Here is an 18,538-nt window from a genome sequence, read left to right on the forward strand (position 1 = left end):
TCTTTCTTTTTTAAATTTCTAACAGGGATCAATGTGCCTTTGTACTTAATCTAATTTGTTTTTTACTTAGTTCGTTCAATTCATTGTGTAACAATGTGATTTTATAGGTGATTTATAATATATCTATGTTCCCCGTAACTTTGAAATGTAAATGGACTAATGTAAATTCCAGTTGGAAGTAGTTGACACAATGTAAACTAATTGGCGATTACGTTATCTATAACGTTCCCTGGAACTTTGGAATGTGATGTGATGCAATTTCCAGGAATAATATATTAGGCTGGTCCGTGGGCCGCCAATGGAGAGCCCTATGGCTACTCATTGTGTTATTTAAAGGGAACAAAACATAGTTTTTTGTTTCCTTCAAATTCCTCCGTCGCGGTATTTAAGACGAGGAAAGGGCGTTGGTTAGAGGCACTAAGGGATGCAAGACGAGAGACGAAGTCACGCCGGGCAACCTGGTCGTGAGAACCCCGTGTTTTGCAGAGGATAGGGGTATATGGTACTACTGTATGTGCCACAGAGTTCAGTGGGCAGAACCGGAGAAAATACTGATTTTCGTGCAGCCTCGTCAACTCCATCAAAACCACTTTAAAACCTGTGAGTAAATTAATTGACGCCAAGGGTACGCACTAATCGTCACCGATCTTTATATCTATATATTCATGTACATGGAAGGTTGGAAAACGTTCGAGTGTATAAACTGTGACGGAGACGGAGGACTGAAAGTTTAGGGTTTTTGGAACTTGGGTTTCAGCATCGGACCCCACCCAAGACAGTCGACGCTCAACCAGATCCCTAAAGAGATATTTAACCAACCCCATAATAATTAGTTGTGAGACACTTCAAATGGATTTTATTCGAATGGTTATGATTTATAATTATTGTATTCACCAGTCGTATTCGATTTAAAAGAATGTTAAAGTTAAGTTTTCTTATTATCGTATAACTTCTCATTGTCCACTTATTTCGTCCGGGTTTTCAGCATTGTGGAGTGTTGGTGCAAAGGTGCCATTTTTAAAGCCAAGACCGCATATAAGGATGGTTTTGTGACAAATTACAAACTTTTTAAAGAATAATTAATTGAAAACAAATATTAACGGTATGTTATTCATTGCCAGATTGACCGATATTTTGGGTCCTGATAATCGGGTCTGACCCATTGCTGGGTCAGGCTGACCCAAAACCGTGTCAACAAAAACAAGATGACCCAAAAAATATGCCCGACCAAGACCTGACCAAGACATCATCACCAAGACATCATGGGTCAGGGACCAGACCCTTGGACCCAGAATCCGAGTCAATTGTGACCCGGCAGTCTTCAAAGTGTGTAGTTTATGAAAGCTACCAACTTTACCAGCCAAACTAACCTGATAAAAACACACGCATACAAGAGGTCAGATGAAATACATATATGAAGCAGAAACACAAGTTAGTATCATAATCAACTCTTTATTCTATTTGTTCATATCACAAACACTTAAATATCATAATTTGACTTTGATATTGAAAAACGTTTCTTCTTATGAATGATATAATAGTAAAATTATTTTCCAAAATAGAAAAGTGGAAAAGTTTCAATATTGTTCAGAGTTATACTTCGATTTGACAGAGTACTAACATTTGTCTAAGACATTCATCGTATGATGACATTTCTTAATATCACTTGATTTGTTTTGTGACATCACAGTTTGCTATAGTAAGATCATTAATATTCTATCTCTGTTAAATCAACCCAAGCTGTTTAGTGTAATTTTGATAATCGTCAGATACTACCATTTTATAAATGGCTGTACAAATAATACTAAAACATTATTTACTTCAAGGCTTTGGTATATTTTCAGGTCAGGGATAGATTCAAAATATAAACAAACCTCAAATCATTTTCATCCAAGATAAAAAATAAAAAAGATAAAAATACCAGAGCATCATGCAACAATAATGTTAAAGTTTTACCAACAAGTACAAGTAAAGATTTATATAGATGTACTGCATATCGGGTTGTAATGTAATTGGACAAAGTGTCAGATAAATGGGCCATCAAATTATTGAACCCCCATTAACTGAATTTACTGTTAACTCGATGGCTTTTAGTCCAATGGCATATTTCGACTTTTGGACTGATGAAATATCTTTAGATCCCATCAGATTATCAAAAACGATGATCTTCAATTAGCTTAAAAGAACGTTACAGAATTGGTAAGAAACAAAAATCGTTAAGATCACAGATTTACATCAAACTTACACGGTGTAAAAAACATAGTAGAAATCATCCCTTGAAATATTTCTGTCTGAAATTTCATATTTGATGAGAAAAAAATAATCTGATTTCGCGTTTTGAGTTTATCGCTCAGTGAGCGTTTTATTCATTTTTGTTTTGGCATCGATGCAATGCAAAATTTGTAATTGGTTTTTCACTATTCTCTCGTGACCCAAATGGCCGATCGATCTCAAACTTCTATACAGGTTTGTCAGTTTATGTATATCGTGGATGACTAGAGTGCTTACACTGCCAGCAACTTTTTTGCTAGGAAAACCAACTCTGTAATGTTCCTTTAAGTTGTTTATTTCGGAAATCAACTAAAACCTATAACAGTGAACACTAATATTATTGCTTATAATCTATTATTAACTTCAATTTTCAAAAATAACCTAAAACTTGGTACATATTGCACACTTATTAATACTTCTAATCTATAACAAACTATATATACTTTTTTTCTGAGAAAAAAGTTCAAGTGTATTTCTTTCCCCAGACAGCATGAAGACGGATTAACTAAATTATGAAGGGGCAGGTTTAAGCCGGTTGGTGCTTAAAAATGTGGCACGGCCTGAGAAATAAATCATGATCATACAATCTGAAACACAATACAGAAAGTCTTTGATGAGGCCACATTCATGAATGTTCTTCTTTGCTGCAATGAGTAAGAACCTCTGTATACCCTTAAAGACACTGGACACATTTGGTAATTGTCAAAGACCAGTCTTCCCACTTGGTGTATCCCATCATAAGCATAAAATAACAAACCTGTGAAAATTTGGGCTCAATTGGTCATCGAAGTTGCAAGAAAATGATGAAAGAAAAAACACCCTTGTTGGACGAAATTGTGTGCTTTCAGATAAGAATAAATGACTTGTAGCTAGAAGTATTTTATTATTTTAGTGAGAAATTCCCTCTGTCAAAAACTACGTTACTTCAGAGGGAGTCGTTTCACACAATGTTTATACTATCAACAGCTCTCCATTGCTCGTTACCAAAACAGTTTTTAAGTTAATATTTGTTTTGAGTAATTACTAAACGTGTACCTTCCCTTTAAGGAGATAAAGCAGTTTTAGTACTTTCACGAGTTCTTTTGATTGGTTACCGATTTAAAAAAACAACATCATTCCCACTCTAATTAACAAGTAATTTGTTGTGTCTTTTTGCATTCCGACTATAATTATACATACAAAATTATAGATGTAATGAAAACATTGCTCCAAAATGTAATAATAGCTCAATAAACAGAAACTTATCAAATCTAAGATAAATCTGAGATAAATGAGTAAATACTAACCAAGTAATTTAATATCAATATTAATCTGTCTGAAAGTACTATTTGACATTAAAATACACACAATATAAAATACGAAAACAATGCAGATGATTGCCTGATTTCGCATTATTTACTATGGAATGACAATGATATCAAAGGGAAAAATTATGAAAATATTTTTTCAGTTATTGATTTATTAAATCTTTTTCTCATGGTATTTCACTACTGCCCAGAAAAAAAGTTTCTAGTTAATTTCTTGTGTTTGTGTACATCAACTGGGAAAATGGCTCCTGTTAAGCTTGTATTGGTTCGAGGGTTCGACCATTGTGGAGTCTTTCTTGAAGGCCTTCAAGAAGACTGCAAAGGTCGAAATGTCAGACCACCGATAACAACTATCATCTAAACATTAGGGTATTTTCGTGGTAACAGTTTGCATCAGCTGATTAAATCGTCTTGCTTAAAAGAGTACTCAAGAGAATGCTGTAAATATTGTTCAATTTGCTGGGAAAACTAGTATGGATGTAGTTTTACACTTGGCATTTCAGCCTTGTGCATAGAATGAAGGGCTCGGGGTGTTGTGATGTACGAACAGATTCACATCATCTGCCATCCTGGGTACATGCCATAATAATGTGTGTTACACGTTGAACCATTTTAGTGCAAAACAACAAACAATAAACATGGTTTATGTTCTCAGGAATGTTCAGCACATTACCAATCCACACTTAATTTCGATTGTGGCGATCAAACTTACATGATATTCAGACAAAGGTATTTCACTGGAGATAGTCCTGGTACAAGAATGAATTAAGCCATTTATTATGTGAGCTTTCAGGTTGAATATAGGATAACCCATGCTCCTAATAACTTCTAACAAATCGATCATTTCTGTCAAAAAGCAACTGCCTCATCTGTAACTGTATATGTTTCTATGCTTAATGTTTCTTGGAATGGAAATTGTTTATAATAAAATAGTTTGAAACTTCTGTCACTATAAAATCTGAATTTCAAGGCTCAACCATCATTCTGAAGAGTAGTAGAGTCAAAACTTTATTTTAACCAACAGCTAGACACTGTCAGTTTGAGGAGTCATCATACTTGCTGGAAGACGTTTGAATGGCACATTCTACACCTCAAGTTGAGGAAATTTCAAGAAGACGGTGACCACACTTGTGACATAATTTACGCACACGTTGCTTCAGCCTGGACACAGTGACTGTAATTTTACAGTGGTCACAATGGCCTTTCTTGAGTTCACATACATTAAATGCTTCAATACCATGCTCAATGTTGAATCCAATGAAGAACTCTACCTCTCTGTTTAGGTAATTCTTCCCAAATAGGCCATAATGTTTGGGTACGTACACAGCAATCAGCGAACTTGTGGTACCAGTCTGGTGCAGGCCACCAGTGGTGATTGCAATTTGTCCATGAAATGGCATTTCACATGATTTGATTACGCCTGTGCAGACTTGCAATTTGGCATGTGCACTTTCATCTTGCCAGAAGCGTTTCTCAGAATTCCATGAACCTAGACAGCTCCTGTGGACCAAGCAATGGATGCTTTTCTCCTTGTTTGTTCTCAGCCATTCCCAGGCAAACTTCCTGTGAATACGATTTACAGTGGTTTTCTTTTCCTCCATTTTCCCCAGAAGGCTTTTTGACTCTAATAGGTACACCTTTTTCTGAGTCAGAAGAGCTAGAGTTGTGTTGACAACATACAGGTAGTACAAAGTCATAATGGACTGTGGCGTCAGGCTGTGGCAATGTTTAACTTGTGGTAGTACTTTCTCAGACATCGAGTAGACGGTGGATTGAAGACTCGTGTTCCGAATGGCAACAATCCAATCGCTTACTTCAGCACTTACATCAATGGAAATACTTCTCCTATAAGCTTCCCTGAAGATTTTCTCATAGAGCTCAACTATTTTCTCAACATCATCCCCTGATGTGATGTTGTTCAAAATATGAGTTGTTGTTCTGCGAGCTGATCGTTTACCATTGTGTTTCAATGTGTAGATGGCTATCTTGCCTCTATAGCTGTCCACGTCTTCTCTTCCTTTCCAATACTTCAAAGCTGTACCTGGATCATCAAATATTGCCGAAAACCAATTCAGGCAAGAGTCAAGTTCATCAGTTTCAGGCTGCCGAGTTGTTTTCATTAAATCTTGGTACTGTCTTAGCAGAACATTTACTCTGGAGAAACAACTTTCAACCAATTCCTTAGCTTCAGCACTGTTGTTCTCTGAGGTAAGAAATCCGTAGTACCCACCTTGCTCATAGCATGTTGCTACATAGTCGGCAATATGCAAACGAACTTTGACTTCTCCAATATAGCCATAACTTTCATCCATACCTTTTTTCAGATGCTGTCTACAGGTACTAAAGTTGTGGATAGCTGAGCTTGCATACTTACATACCTCTCGAAAAAGGTCATGCTGATCGGGCTTGCCAATGTAATGCTTCCTGTCCTTGAGTTTCCCACCACCAATGAGTGATTTTATTTTATCATGGTGGAGGTTACCAAGGTTGTGATAAATTGTGCAAAGAATTGCATCTTGCATACTCTCACCTTGATTTGTTGTGTCACTGTGGTGGTATTTCTCAGCCTTTATTTCCAACTGTCGAAGTTCTTTTGCCTTGGTCAAGTGTGCGAGAGATTTCTCAAAATCATGGGTGTAGATATTGCATGCTCTTCCTAAATGAGAAACAAAGGTTGGATCTGAAGGAAAACACTTAACAAGGTGTTCCATGAGATCTAACTTCTTCAGTTCAGAAGTATCTTGGATGTCACACATCAGCCTCGACAGAAGTTCTCGTTTGTACTGATCTTGTCCTATCTCTTTGTAGTCACGGTGGATGAAGATAGCTCTCAATGTACGCATGAAATATGAAGAGGGGTCAGGTTTGGAGTATTTCAGCCTCTTGCTTGCATATGTTAAGAACTCTTTGGCAAACTCCCTCAAATTTCTTCTTGCCCGATTGCTCAGATCATTACCCTCTCCATTACTGGGACTGCCTTCTGTGAGTATTTGCTCTAGTATCTCCTTGGCCACAGCATGGTGGGTTATTCTCCAGGTGCACTTGCGTGTGTCTTCCAGCACAAACTGTTTGCCACTGTGAGTCAAGACATCACAGGCAGACACGATTTCAGTATCCTTTTTACCAAAAAGGAGTGAAAAAATGTTACAGGGGATGCATTTGTGCCCATAAAAGAAAGCCAGAGCCAAGTAACCTACTGCTGTTTGCCAGTCGTTTAAGGCCTCGTTTCTTTTTAGAGCCAAGTACCCTCTCACGTAAGGTCTGAGACCTTTGTAATCCTCATTGTAGGCTGTCAACCCAAACTCATACACAAAGTGTTTTTTCGTTTTTTCGTCCACTTCCCTCACCAGTTTCTGCAGTTGCAACTTGACTCTCCCTTTTGTAATCTGGGAAAAGACTGCATTGAAGCGTTGAGCTTCGCAACTGTCAACCTCTCCTTTGAGCCAAAACTTATCTTTTGCATGAGTTTGATTTCCAATGGCCTTGGTATAACGTTGCACACTTAGAATGACAATGTGGATCTTACCTTGAGTCATCTCAAACAATTCTTGGAGTAACCTGGATTCTTGCCCATCCACAACAAGCAGAATCGGTGTTTTGGTTTGACAGTATAAGGACTCTAGCCTTTGGAATATTTTGCTTGGGTCAAGAACATCAGCAAGTGCACACACACACGGAAACTGATCATGAAAATCCCACAGTATTCTACGACTCAATGTTGTCCCACCTGCTCCTGGCTCATGGTAGAGTGTGACAATACAAGAAGAACCTTTGTGAAGACGGCACTGCAGGAATGCATCCAGTTCCTTCAAAAGGTTCCGCTTAGCATCAAAGATGCCAATATGCATTTCCTGCCAGTTCAGAGTTCCGCCTCTTAAAAATACCTCACCAGGTGTAACATTTCCCTGTTTTAAGAGCTCGTCACTTTTGTACAACACCTCAAGCTCTTCGTGAAGCCACCTTGAATCACGGTTACTGATACTTCCAACACTACCTGGTAGATGACGCACAATATCTGCATGAGGTTGATCATCAACAATACTCAACATTCCAAAACACAATCTATCAAGAGATATCTCAATCACCTTGGTAATTTCCAGCTCATGACAAAGTTCCTTCATCAAATTGCAGCTATCATCATCAGCTGGAGTCTGTTGCATGCATATAATGTAGGTGATACCACTGGTTATGTGTTCATCAAGCTTTTGCAGTGTGCGCTTCAGATGACGGAGGATATCTTTGCTCCCATACCACACAACAACGATGGTCAGTGGTTTATCTTCACAATGCGTGCTCAGCAAGTCACAGTAATTGTCAAGATGTTTGCCTACTCTTGAAACCCACTCTCTAACACTGCATGGAACTAGACTGTCTTCCCGCTTTGTTAGACCTCTCACAAATAGCCATTCAAGGAAGGACTCAGACAGAGAATCTTGTGGGGCATCATTCCAGGTCCTGACAGCTAACCGCTCCTGGAGGTCAGCTTCACAAACTGCCAGAAAACCACTTTCTCGACTATCTGGATCAAAATCCCATACTTGCAGCCAGGAAAACTTAGCCAAAGCTTGTAAGTTCCTTGTCTCGTTGGAACACTTACTCGCCAGTAAACAGTAACTACGCCTTGGTTGGTTCTCAAGGTCTAATTTCTGTAAGAATTCTTCCCATGCTTCATCCTCCCCGTTCCTGGAACTCCTGTGCGATGATGTTTTGTCTGGTGTTGAGTGAAACCATTTGTATATCTGATCTTGGTGCTTTTGATTTGCAGGCATTATTGTACCTCCATCGCAAAACAAAATGTTATTCTGAGTCCAGTCATCCCCTTTCGTTTCAGTTGCCCAGCAAACTTCACCCGACCCTTTACTGTTTGGAATACCAACAACACCAAATACCTTGTCTGAATACTCCACCTCTGAATAATAAAATGTGGGTGTGTGTGAGAAGCATCTTTGAAACATTGCTTGATAGTCTGCATTAATTCTGCGATTCTGTAACCCAATTAACTCATGCGGTGGAGACGAGCATCCTTTCACACCGATGATTAAGAACACATCACCATTTCTTGGTGTATTCCACCAGGCAACAACATCCTTTGTAAAAGTAATTGAACCAGATTCTCCAGAATACTCTTTCTCGGTCCTAAACTTTACAGAGGTATCGCCACTCTTTGCAATAAGTTTAGCAAATTGTTTGGCATCTGGCATTTGACAATACAACTTGTGGGTTGTGGGCGTTTCACTCACAGATTTGTGTATCTGTTTCGTTATTTTTTTACTTTTGGCTGGATGCCATTCACAAAGTTCGGTTGTGTGTAATGACTGCTCAGATGGTTTTCCATACTTACCCGAGTTGTCGCTTTCATAATTATCCCCAACTAGTGGTAAAACACGAAGCTTGCTCTTATCGTCATTAACTACTTGAACGAACTTCTCTTTGTCCATTGTTATTAACTTCGTGCGTCTACTTCTATCTCTTACATACATCTCTATGCTTCCAACACCAATGTTCTTAAATTGTAGCCCTTTGGTGCCGTATTTGTCATCAAAGCGTTCTTCCAACTCTGTTAAGTTCATCTGAACATTGATGTTGGCAAAGCTTGGGGTAATGACGGAAATCAACAGAAAATCTGCAAGTACAACTTCATCAATTCCCGAGTCATCTGCAAAAAAAGTTGCATAATTTATAACAACTGACAGCTTTGAGTGACTGTCAAAGATAAGGAAATTATGATGTATCTAGTCAGCAATAGGAAAGAGATTAAATCTTTAAATTGATGACCATTTTAAAATCTTACCCTTTAGTTGTACTTGAAGCAATGGTTCTGTACTCCCTTCCAGTCCAATAGTGAGAATTCCCTCATTATCAACTTCATGCTTAACTTTTGGACGTACTTTTGGCCTTGCTCCAGCTGAAAGTGAGAACAAAAACATGCCATGTGCCTAATTTCATAGAGCTGCTTAAGCACACAATTTTGTTAAAGCAAAAAGAAATCCTTGCTTAGTAAAATCCGATTACCGGCCAAGACTCCACTAATTATTATACTAAGTAAACAACAGCTAAATACCAGTCACAAGCAATGTTTATGGCATGACATTTTGGCCAGTAACATGTGTAAAATAAGCGAGCTATTTTTGTGCTTAAGCAGATTTGTTGCTTAAGCAGCTCTATGAAATTGGCCCCTGATGGAACAACTTTGGAAGGATCCCTTCGGAGACAGCTCACTCTTGGGTACCTGTCACTGTGAAAACATTCCTGCCTTTGAAGTCACATGAACTTCAAAGAAATAAGGCTGGTGACGGGATCCATTATAAGTTTATTATTGTAGACAACATTATTTTCTGTTAGTGAAACTTCAGTATGAGTTATTCTGGCTATAATCTGCAAACACTGAGTTAATCTGAACTACTGCTACTATCAAATACTATAACTACAAAATAAAGGGTCAATTTGACTTTGTTCAGGGAAATTGATAAGCCCATAGGATTCAAACCCACATTATTTTTATGCTAAACATAATTTGGATAGGCTATGTTGCATTGGGGTGATAACTGGATTTTCATCAATGCTTTGATGTTATATTGTGATGAAATGAAAAGGAACAAAATACTGCTCAACTGTCTACCCTCGATACTTACTGTCTTTCTGTTTTGGTTTCTTCTTTGTAGCTCCACCAGTATTCACACTCTCCAGCTCTTGACCACTGTCCTCCCAGCAGTGATGTTTCTTAAGGGTTGCCTTCAGAGCTTCGTATTTATCCTCATCATCTCCAGGCCTGATTCCCTTCCACTTCACCAGTGCCTGATACTTCTGCTCTCTGCTGTCATTCTGATTATCCTTCTCAATCTCACCAATGAGAACATCTACGTTTTTAATAAAGGGGCTGACAAGATCCCGGAATATTGGTTTCCAATCCTTGACATGAATATTATTTGTCTTGCTTTGAAGAAATGTTTCGCTCAATATATTGGTTCGTTGCCTACCTGTAGAATGCAGAAACAGTAACCCTTTTTAGAAATTCCACAATTTTGGCACACTCATAAAAATAAAGTGCCCAGGGCTTGTATTCACAAAGCACTAAGGTTCATCTGAAGATGAGTTGTCAAGATTACCATATAGTGATTTGAATTGTGACATCAAACTTTGCTTTGCAATTAAAGATTGATACACCATTAACATCAATCTTAAAACTTCGTGAAATCAAGCCAAGACATTGTTAATTGTAACTGACTTTTTATCAAGCTAATAAGGACAAGACAAAAAATGAAAACAATTGTTGTTGGCATTTAAAGTATAGATTAAATAATGCTAACACATGAAGTAAACATTATGATGTGACTTATGATGTGAATTATGATGTGACTATACAAAGCATGACATTTCATATAACACTGAAGACAATCAAAACTTTGTATGAAAGTATACACAAACTTGAAAACAATAAGTGGACATCCCGCTTTGGTTATTAGGAATTTTGTTCTAATTTTACCCTACACACAACTTTCCTTTTGGCTTATTGCATATTACAAATTATAGATCACATCTATTTGCACAAGCCTTTTAAGTACCTGATTGGTAAACATCACTACTAGATCTCCCTCCAAGGATGGATCCATCATCTGAGAATGCCCTGCTTTCTAGTGACAGTAAAGATGCACCTGTGAAAAAAAAATTGAGTGCTCACAAACATTGTTTGAACAATATTACAGAAACTTCATGATCCTGCTCTCTGCAACAGTGTTTATGGCTTAGGCAACCACAGAACAATCTGAAAATGTGTACACAGAAGCATAACCACAGGGTGGATGAAGCCTGCACTCAGAATCCCTGCCCCCATCACCCCCCTCCCCAAAGAAAAAAATACTGTTCATTGTCTTGATTGCACCCGTAATGAAAGTGTTAGTATCGAGGCCACTGTTGGTATGCATCACCACAGTAATTTAACATTTTCAAGGCTGACTACATCATTCATCCAGAACCATGTGGGTGATGGCATTTGATTGATCAAGATCGATCTCTAAGGCTTATTGGTTGTCCTCATACAATGACACTTCAAATCTTCTGATCGAATATTATTTTTGAGAGGGAAGGCATCACCATGACCCTTCGAAGGGTCATTTTCATTTTGCAATATATAGGCACTTGCATTGCAAACTTTTAAAGGAGTATAATTGCCACTAGACTTTAAGGTAACAGAAGCTCATAATGTGTGTCATTCCAGGGGTGGATTTCACAAAGAGTTAGGACTAGTCTTATCTCAAGTTAGGACCAGTTACTCGTCCTAACTTAGGACTATCCATGCAATTTTTATATCTCCTAGGACTAGTCCTAAGTTAGGACTAGTCCCAACTCCTTGTGAAGTCGACCCCAGGCCAATTTTTCACTTGACAAAATGGCAATAAATCCAGTATTTCTTCTTCTCAATAAACATAAAAATACTTTAAGGCATACTCTTTGTGAAATCCCCTCCCACTCCTTGAACCCTGCTTGTCACACAAGGCCACGTCTCATGAGAGGTAAGCAGAAAATGGTGCTTGGATTAATTGATTTGCTTAGCAGATAGCCGAGAACCAGTCACGTGAGATGTACATGGCAGCTATAGTCTAGTATAACTAGCCCTAAATTGGGAAGAACTCACATTGGTTTTAAAAGCAAAATTCTTCTATTAACTTAATGTTTCAGCTTCGAGAGCCCACACTAGTTTTGATTCCTGTTGAAAATAGGTTGCTGGTTTTGCTTGTGTTTTTTTGTTTTTTAGCTTAATATTAATTACAACTATGGTCAAAAACATACGTTTCTTGTAAATAAAAGCGATCATATGTTTTATATCAAGTTTATCTTCCTCATGTTACACCCCCCCCCCAGTCCACCCCAACCAATTATGTTTGAAAGTTAAATGTTGTCAGTTTCGAAGGGCCCTTCAAATAATAAAAAAGAGAGTTCCCACTGCTTACCTTTTTGTGGAGCCTTTCTTCTTCTTTGATGCACCCACTCGTCATCTTCTTGACTGCTCATTTTGTCTCCCAGTCCCAGGGTTTTCAGTGCCAAGTCTTTCTAGACAAATTATGTTCTCCGGTGCAGTATTGTGATTGGAAAGACAGTCATTTTAACTGTGAATGTAACAAATTATTATTCACATTAATAAGTTTTGTTTTAATAAGAAAGACCACCCCCCCCCAAAAAAAAAAACCCAAAAAACAACAACAACAACAACAAAAAACAACAAAAAACATATAATAATAATAGTAGCAGTAGCAGTAGCAGTAGCAGTAGCAGTAGCAGTAGCAGTAGCAGTAGCAGTAGCAGTAATAAATAAATAAATAAAAAAATAAATAAAATGAATCCTCCAAAAGCTCTATAAGGAATGTTATATGAGCCAAGGAAGTGATAACAAACCTATACGAATCTTATGCAGTCCTATGGGATTCTACTTTCAGTGAAAAAATAACCGATAATCATTTAATTAAATAATGTAGGTTGACTGCAAACAAAATTCTGGAATGAGTTTTGCGTGTATAGGCCCTACATTTCATATAATGTCTGCTTTGTGAAGGTGCTTTGGATTGGTCATTGTACAAACAATACTATTAAATACATTTTGAAACACAGTGCACAGTTTAAAACTCAAATATCACTGTTTGTATAGACCCCTATCAGAATTAATCTGTGTCTAAAATACACTTTTTGATAATGTTATAAAATATATGTGTGCATCCCGTCACGCCGTTTTAAGTGATGTTTGAAACCTTTAACTTCGTTTTGTGGAAAACGTTAATAATATATTAATTGCAAAATAAAATGAAAAATAAAAAAACACCGACACAATTAAGAAAATTGAGTTACAACTCTAACAAATTATATACTGTTAGTGTTACAGAAATTACCCGTATGACTTGTGACTTTGATCATATAAACCAACCCATTATTGTTGAACTAAAATATAAGAAACACCCCGTTTTTACAGGTCGTCAATTCTTACCCGCCGATGTCAAAATACAATTCCAGAATCTTCAGGTGCCTATCTTGTCTTCTTTCATTGAATATTTCTACCAAATGTCTGCAATTCTTCTTCTTATGGGGTGATAAATAGGCTAAAATATACACAGATAATTGCTGAGTACTGACGGTTTTTATGCCTGGTGTAAATGCTGCTCAAAATGCAACAGCGATTTCTGTGTCGGGGAATTTCCCCGTCAACTGGTTTCCGCACTTCAGCATGAGTAAACATAACGAGTAATGGTGTGTACCAATGATCCAAACAAGGATCGATTGCTCGACAATGAATATCTAATTAGTTGCACAATGAGCGCGGAGCTGCGTGAACTTCACTTGACACATTGCGAATTAAGTTCAAGGACACTGGGGAGAGCCATTCTTGCGGCCTTTCCGACAAAAATGTTTTTATTAAACGTTATCCAATTTGAATTCTTCTCGCCATTTTGGTGATTTTCATGACCAAGCGTACATATACCCGGAGTGGATTGGTCCAAAGGTGCCGGTGTGCGCACCAGTAAAAGGGGCTCATCAAAATAAAAAAACAGACTGGGGACAAATGGTACTAAATTCGTGTATTAATTATGCGGGATGGCAGGGGTGCCGATCCGTCTTGAAAGATGGCAGTGGTGTCAATCCGTTTTGAAAGATAGGTGGGACATAACATTTACGACGTGGTGACGGGGCCCGCTTTAGGGCCCCGAGAAATTGTTTGGGCCGTCCGTAGATGCTTTCTGGTGCAATCTAGGGAGTCTGAGGGGTGATGTGCCCCCCCCCCCCCTCAGATGTTGGAATTTAGTGCATATTTCAAGCTATGATGCACCTAATTTTGCTATCATGGTTATTGTTTCTCAGTCGTAGCTTTAGTAATATCCATTGTTTCTGCACTATAACGCTCAGGCGGCGTTTCATCCCCCTATAATCACCAGCATCGTCAAGGGTGGATCAAGACAAGAAAAGAAGGAGCCTGCTATAAAGCTGAGAGCGAAGCCTTTTACGGACTGGGGTCCGGGCCCGCCTAAAGGCTCAGGGAAAATTTGCATTCTAGATGCTCTGTGTTGCATTCGACAGCAAAATAAGAGGCAACAAGAATTGAATAGATCATAACCCTTTAAAATGTGAGAAGTAGTAGAACCATTTGAGTTAACAGCATCCTCAGGTGCGGATCGTGAGGCAAATGTTTAGGGGGCTAATATTCTGTCAAAGAGTGCAGCATGCGAGAGTGAAACCTGTATGGCATGGGTCCGCATCCGGGCCCACTTTAGGGGCCGGAAAAAATTTTGCATTCTAGATGCTCTGTGGTACAATCCTGGTCCAGTAAGAGGCATACGGAATGGAACAGAACATAAAGCTTTTAAAATGTGAGCAGCAGAGCTGATCTATGACACAACTTTTAGGGGCAAATCTGTCAACCAGTGAGCGTGCAAGTGTGAAGACTTTTCGGCATGGGTCCGGGCCCGCTTAAGGGCGCGGGAAAATGTTGCATTTTAGATGCTCTGTGATGCAATCTAGGGCCAATTTTGAGGGGGACATTTGATATAGTGTACCCCACCCTTAAAAAAGTTGTTTCAACCTTTTCCCCCAGGATTATGCCCATGGAGGGACACAGGGTTTGGTCTTATACACAGTGCAAAACATGAGTTTCATGATAAAGGTGACCAAAAGACACGGGGAATTTTTGATATTGTGTCCCCCAAACCCTACGAAAATGGGGTGTGGGTGGGGGACACATCCCTTCCACTCCTTCAAGGGGGAGGTGCAAATCTGTCAACGATGGAGCATACGTGTGAGAAGCTTATACGGCGTGGGCTGCGTTCTCGATTAAGGGCCCGGGAAAACTTTGCATTTTAGATGCTCTGGGATGATGCAATCTACAGTTTTGAGGGGGACATTTGATATAGTGTCCCCCACCCTTCAAAAAGTTGTGTCATCCTTTGCCCCGCAGAATTAATGTCCATGGTTGGAAACAGGGTTTGGTCTAACACAGTGCAAAACTTGGGCTTATAAAGGCGGTCAAAAAGTTGGAGGGGGATATCGTGTCCCCCACCCTCCAAAAGATGGGGGTCCCCCTGCCCCTCCCCCTGATTGATGCCCATGATACTTGCATTTCCAGACCTAAAACTTTTTAACAGGGTCATCTATGAATTACTGAAAGAAAAATGGTTACGGCATTACATTGCTAGGGCGTGCATTTTTCAAGAGGGATCAGGCGTGTGATTTTATTCGCACGCAGGGTAGATCCTCCTCGAAATCAGGGCGTGTTGCTTAAATTCCTCATGAGATAATGTCTGTGAGTGAAATAATATTCAAATAATAATAATAAACGGCTTTTACATAGCGCCCTTAATCCCAAAGGGTTCCGAGGCGCTTCACAGAGGTTAAAATATTAAGCATACAGACCAATTTAAGGAAAAAACAATTAAAGAAAGAAAAAAAAAAAGATTAAAAATGCTTAAGAAAATTACAAACGACCAAAGACAATTATTAAAAAGTTAAGCAAGTAAGAACAATGCTGGGCGATTTAAGACAAACAGATTTAAAATGCTTAAGAACATTACAACAACAGTGTTAAAAATATAAATGGACAATCTCAAAATTGATGAAACAGGCAGGCAGATTGAGAAACATTAAAGAGAGCAATGGCTTAAAAATCATTAGCCCCATGGTTTCATAGTTCTACAAAAACCCAATAAATGGTTAAAAAGGAAATTTTTGAGTTTGGATTTAAAAATGTTTACAGATGATGCAAGCCTGATATTAATAGTCGCCCACAATGAAACAAAGTGTACGACGGGTTATTAATAGCTTTTTGGGTACAAAAATACCCAGATTGGTGTAGTCCCCCCCCCCCCCACCTTCCCCCTTTTTGTCTCTTTTTTTCTCTCCCTCTTGTTTTTTTTTGTGTGACAAAAAGCGAGGGGTCGTCGTGCGCCCCGCACGACCCCTCCCCATCCGCACCTGACGACTTTTGCATGGGAAGACCGTCCCATATTCTTCAACGCATGATGCCGACGTGAAACAGCCACAGCCAAAAGCCGTAGACTCTTATTCGGACATGGGCATACAATTCCAATCCAGGGTCCACTCAAAAACACAAAAGCCATTTACTAATTATATGCAGATTCGGTCTTGGAAACCAACCAGCAACCGGACGCCGTGTAATACGATTATCGATACTGTGTGTACATTAATCAGTGACAAAATGGCCGGGCTCCTTCAAGATGGAACTACGACACTGCCTTGCGAAAACCATTTCCACATGACTGCCACTTTCTAAGGGTTTGGTTTTTAACAGTTTTTTAAAGTACTCATGGCAAGGAGTATTGATGGCTAAAATACAATTACTGAAAGTTTTAAGAGAAAATCAAAGCGGACATTTTCGATGTAAGATCAGAACTCACGCGCACTAGTCTCGTGCATAAACAGCACACTAAAGCACACACTACCCATGGAGTGTCAAATGACCACCGTAAAGCAAAACAATGTTTACTTTTCGCAACTTTGAACACTTGTTTAGTTCCATCCTTTCCACATAATAAATTCTTTCATTCATTCTGAACATTTTTGGATGTTACTTATTAAAAGGAAGATTATAAAGTGGCAGTCAGAAACGGTTTCGTCTTACGAACTTCAAGTTCAAAGCATCTTGCTGCCGTGATACACACATTATGATTAATGACAGTTGTCATAGTTGCAGTTGTCGTTTTAGTTTCATCAAGACTTTGCTTCAGTGACAGCAGAATGAGGATATGCCATCGTTCTCACATCATAATGTATCCTTTTGGAAACTTGATTTTGACACACATGCTTATTATTGAAGAAATGTTTGAAGATGTATAATATTAAACTTATTAATATTGTTCTTTTTGGTGTCAGGGGTGGATTTCACAAAGAGTTAGGACTAGTCTTATCTCGAGTTAGGACCAGTTACTCGTCCTAACTTAGGACTATCCATGCAATTTGTATATCTCCTAGGACTAGTCCTAACCTAACTCTTTGTGAAATCGACCCCTGAAACATTTATTTTTATTTTATATAAAAAAACAGTATTTTTGTTTTAACTATATTACTCTTGCATCGCGCTTAAATATAACGTAATTCGAACTGCCAGCTACTTCGCTTGGTGGTCTAGGCAGGAAGACAGCTCTACTACTAGAACATAAGGTTTATCGCGTTCAGAAATGCAATGCATTGTGGGAAGGAATATAGGGCGGTTTCTGTGCAGTTTCTACCACTCGCTCACGCAACGCCTATACCTTTGTGTGGGTTCAACAGCGCCCTCTCTTGATATTTTGCTAGTCGCGATAAACCTTATGATGTAGTTGTGATATTGTAACCCTCCTCCCTCCAGCTGTCTAGAGGAGGGCTACGGCAACTATAGAACATAGAACGGAAAGGTTGTAGATTTGATTCCCGCCCAAGCAATTGTAGATCATTGATGCAGAGGCGTGAACCCATTTTATTTGTTTGTCAATCAACTGTTTTGTTATTTTAAACATATTTTCACGAATCCAGTCTCGAAAAAAAAAAGTAACAAACAGAAAAATAGTCAGTGTCAGGGCTTAAAGCAACCCCCCCCCCCAACCTGAACCCTTTTTGTACCAAGGAACGCATGCTGCCGTCTCAAACAGAAAAGACACCACCCCAGTTACCCTTTTTCTTGCCTGGCAAAGAGTTATTCAACAAGAACAATAAACAAATCGTTTACAAAATATGTCCCTGACTAAACTACAACTTAAGCTAGTTATTTGGAGAATTGGAACAATCGAACAAATTTTGTCAATGAAACAGTAGTTCACAATCCAAGGAATGGAAATACTGTTCACCAAAATTAATATAGAAAAGTAAAGAAAGTTATTGTTGTGAAAAAAGGGAACTTGGAGGAATTCTTTTTATATGAAAACTTGTCCACTTCAACATTTTCATGACAAACTTGGAGCACAATGACAATATTGGTTATTTGTCATTTCCAT

At 38.7% G+C, this 18,538-nt stretch overlaps 1 protein-coding gene and 1 long non-coding RNA gene across 2 annotated transcripts; one reads left to right on the plus strand and one right to left on the minus strand.

Annotated features, from left to right (window-relative positions):
* The first annotated feature begins 308 nt into the window (after nt 1-308).
* On the plus strand, nt 309-10,330 carry LOC139933914 (uncharacterized). The gene is made up of 3 exons (XR_011785653.1): nt 309-600; nt 1,122-1,431; nt 10,241-10,330. It is a non-coding gene; the product is annotated as an uncharacterized lncRNA (long non-coding RNA).
* Nucleotides 1,592-13,697, minus strand: LOC139933913 (uncharacterized). The gene is made up of 6 exons (XM_071928146.1): nt 13,552-13,697; nt 12,527-12,682; nt 11,141-11,230; nt 10,211-10,555; nt 9,370-9,483; nt 1,592-9,234 (listed from the first exon to the last, which is right to left on the minus strand). The coding sequence occupies exons 2-6, from the start codon at nt 12,585-12,587 to the stop codon at nt 4,670-4,672; spliced, it is 5,175 nt and encodes a 1,724-aa protein (XP_071784247.1). The 5' UTR covers nt 12,588-12,682; nt 13,552-13,697; the 3' UTR covers nt 1,592-4,669.
* Between the last annotated feature and the right edge of the window lie 4,841 nt (nt 13,698-18,538).

This window comes from Asterias amurensis, chromosome 2, assembly GCF_032118995.1.
Source record: "Asterias amurensis chromosome 2, ASM3211899v1".
Classification (NCBI taxonomy): Eukaryota; Metazoa; Echinodermata; class Asteroidea; order Forcipulatida; family Asteriidae; genus Asterias; species Asterias amurensis.

What these genes read in the sequence shown, in the direction of transcription:
- LOC139933913 (XM_071928146.1), bottom strand. Translation starts at nt 12,587, where the DNA reads ATGAGCAGTCAAGAAGATGACGAGTGGGTGCATCAAAGAAGAAGAAAG. An exon ending in TAGTGATGTTTACCAATCAG is followed by an intron (nt 10,556 to 11,140) that starts GTACTTAAAAGG and finishes TGCATTCTACAG; the next exon opens with GTAGGCAACGAACCAATATA. An exon ending in GAAACCAAAACAGAAAGACA is followed by an intron (nt 9,484 to 10,210) that starts GTAAGTATCGAG and finishes TCTCACTTTCAG; the next exon opens with CTGGAGCAAGGCCAAAAGTA.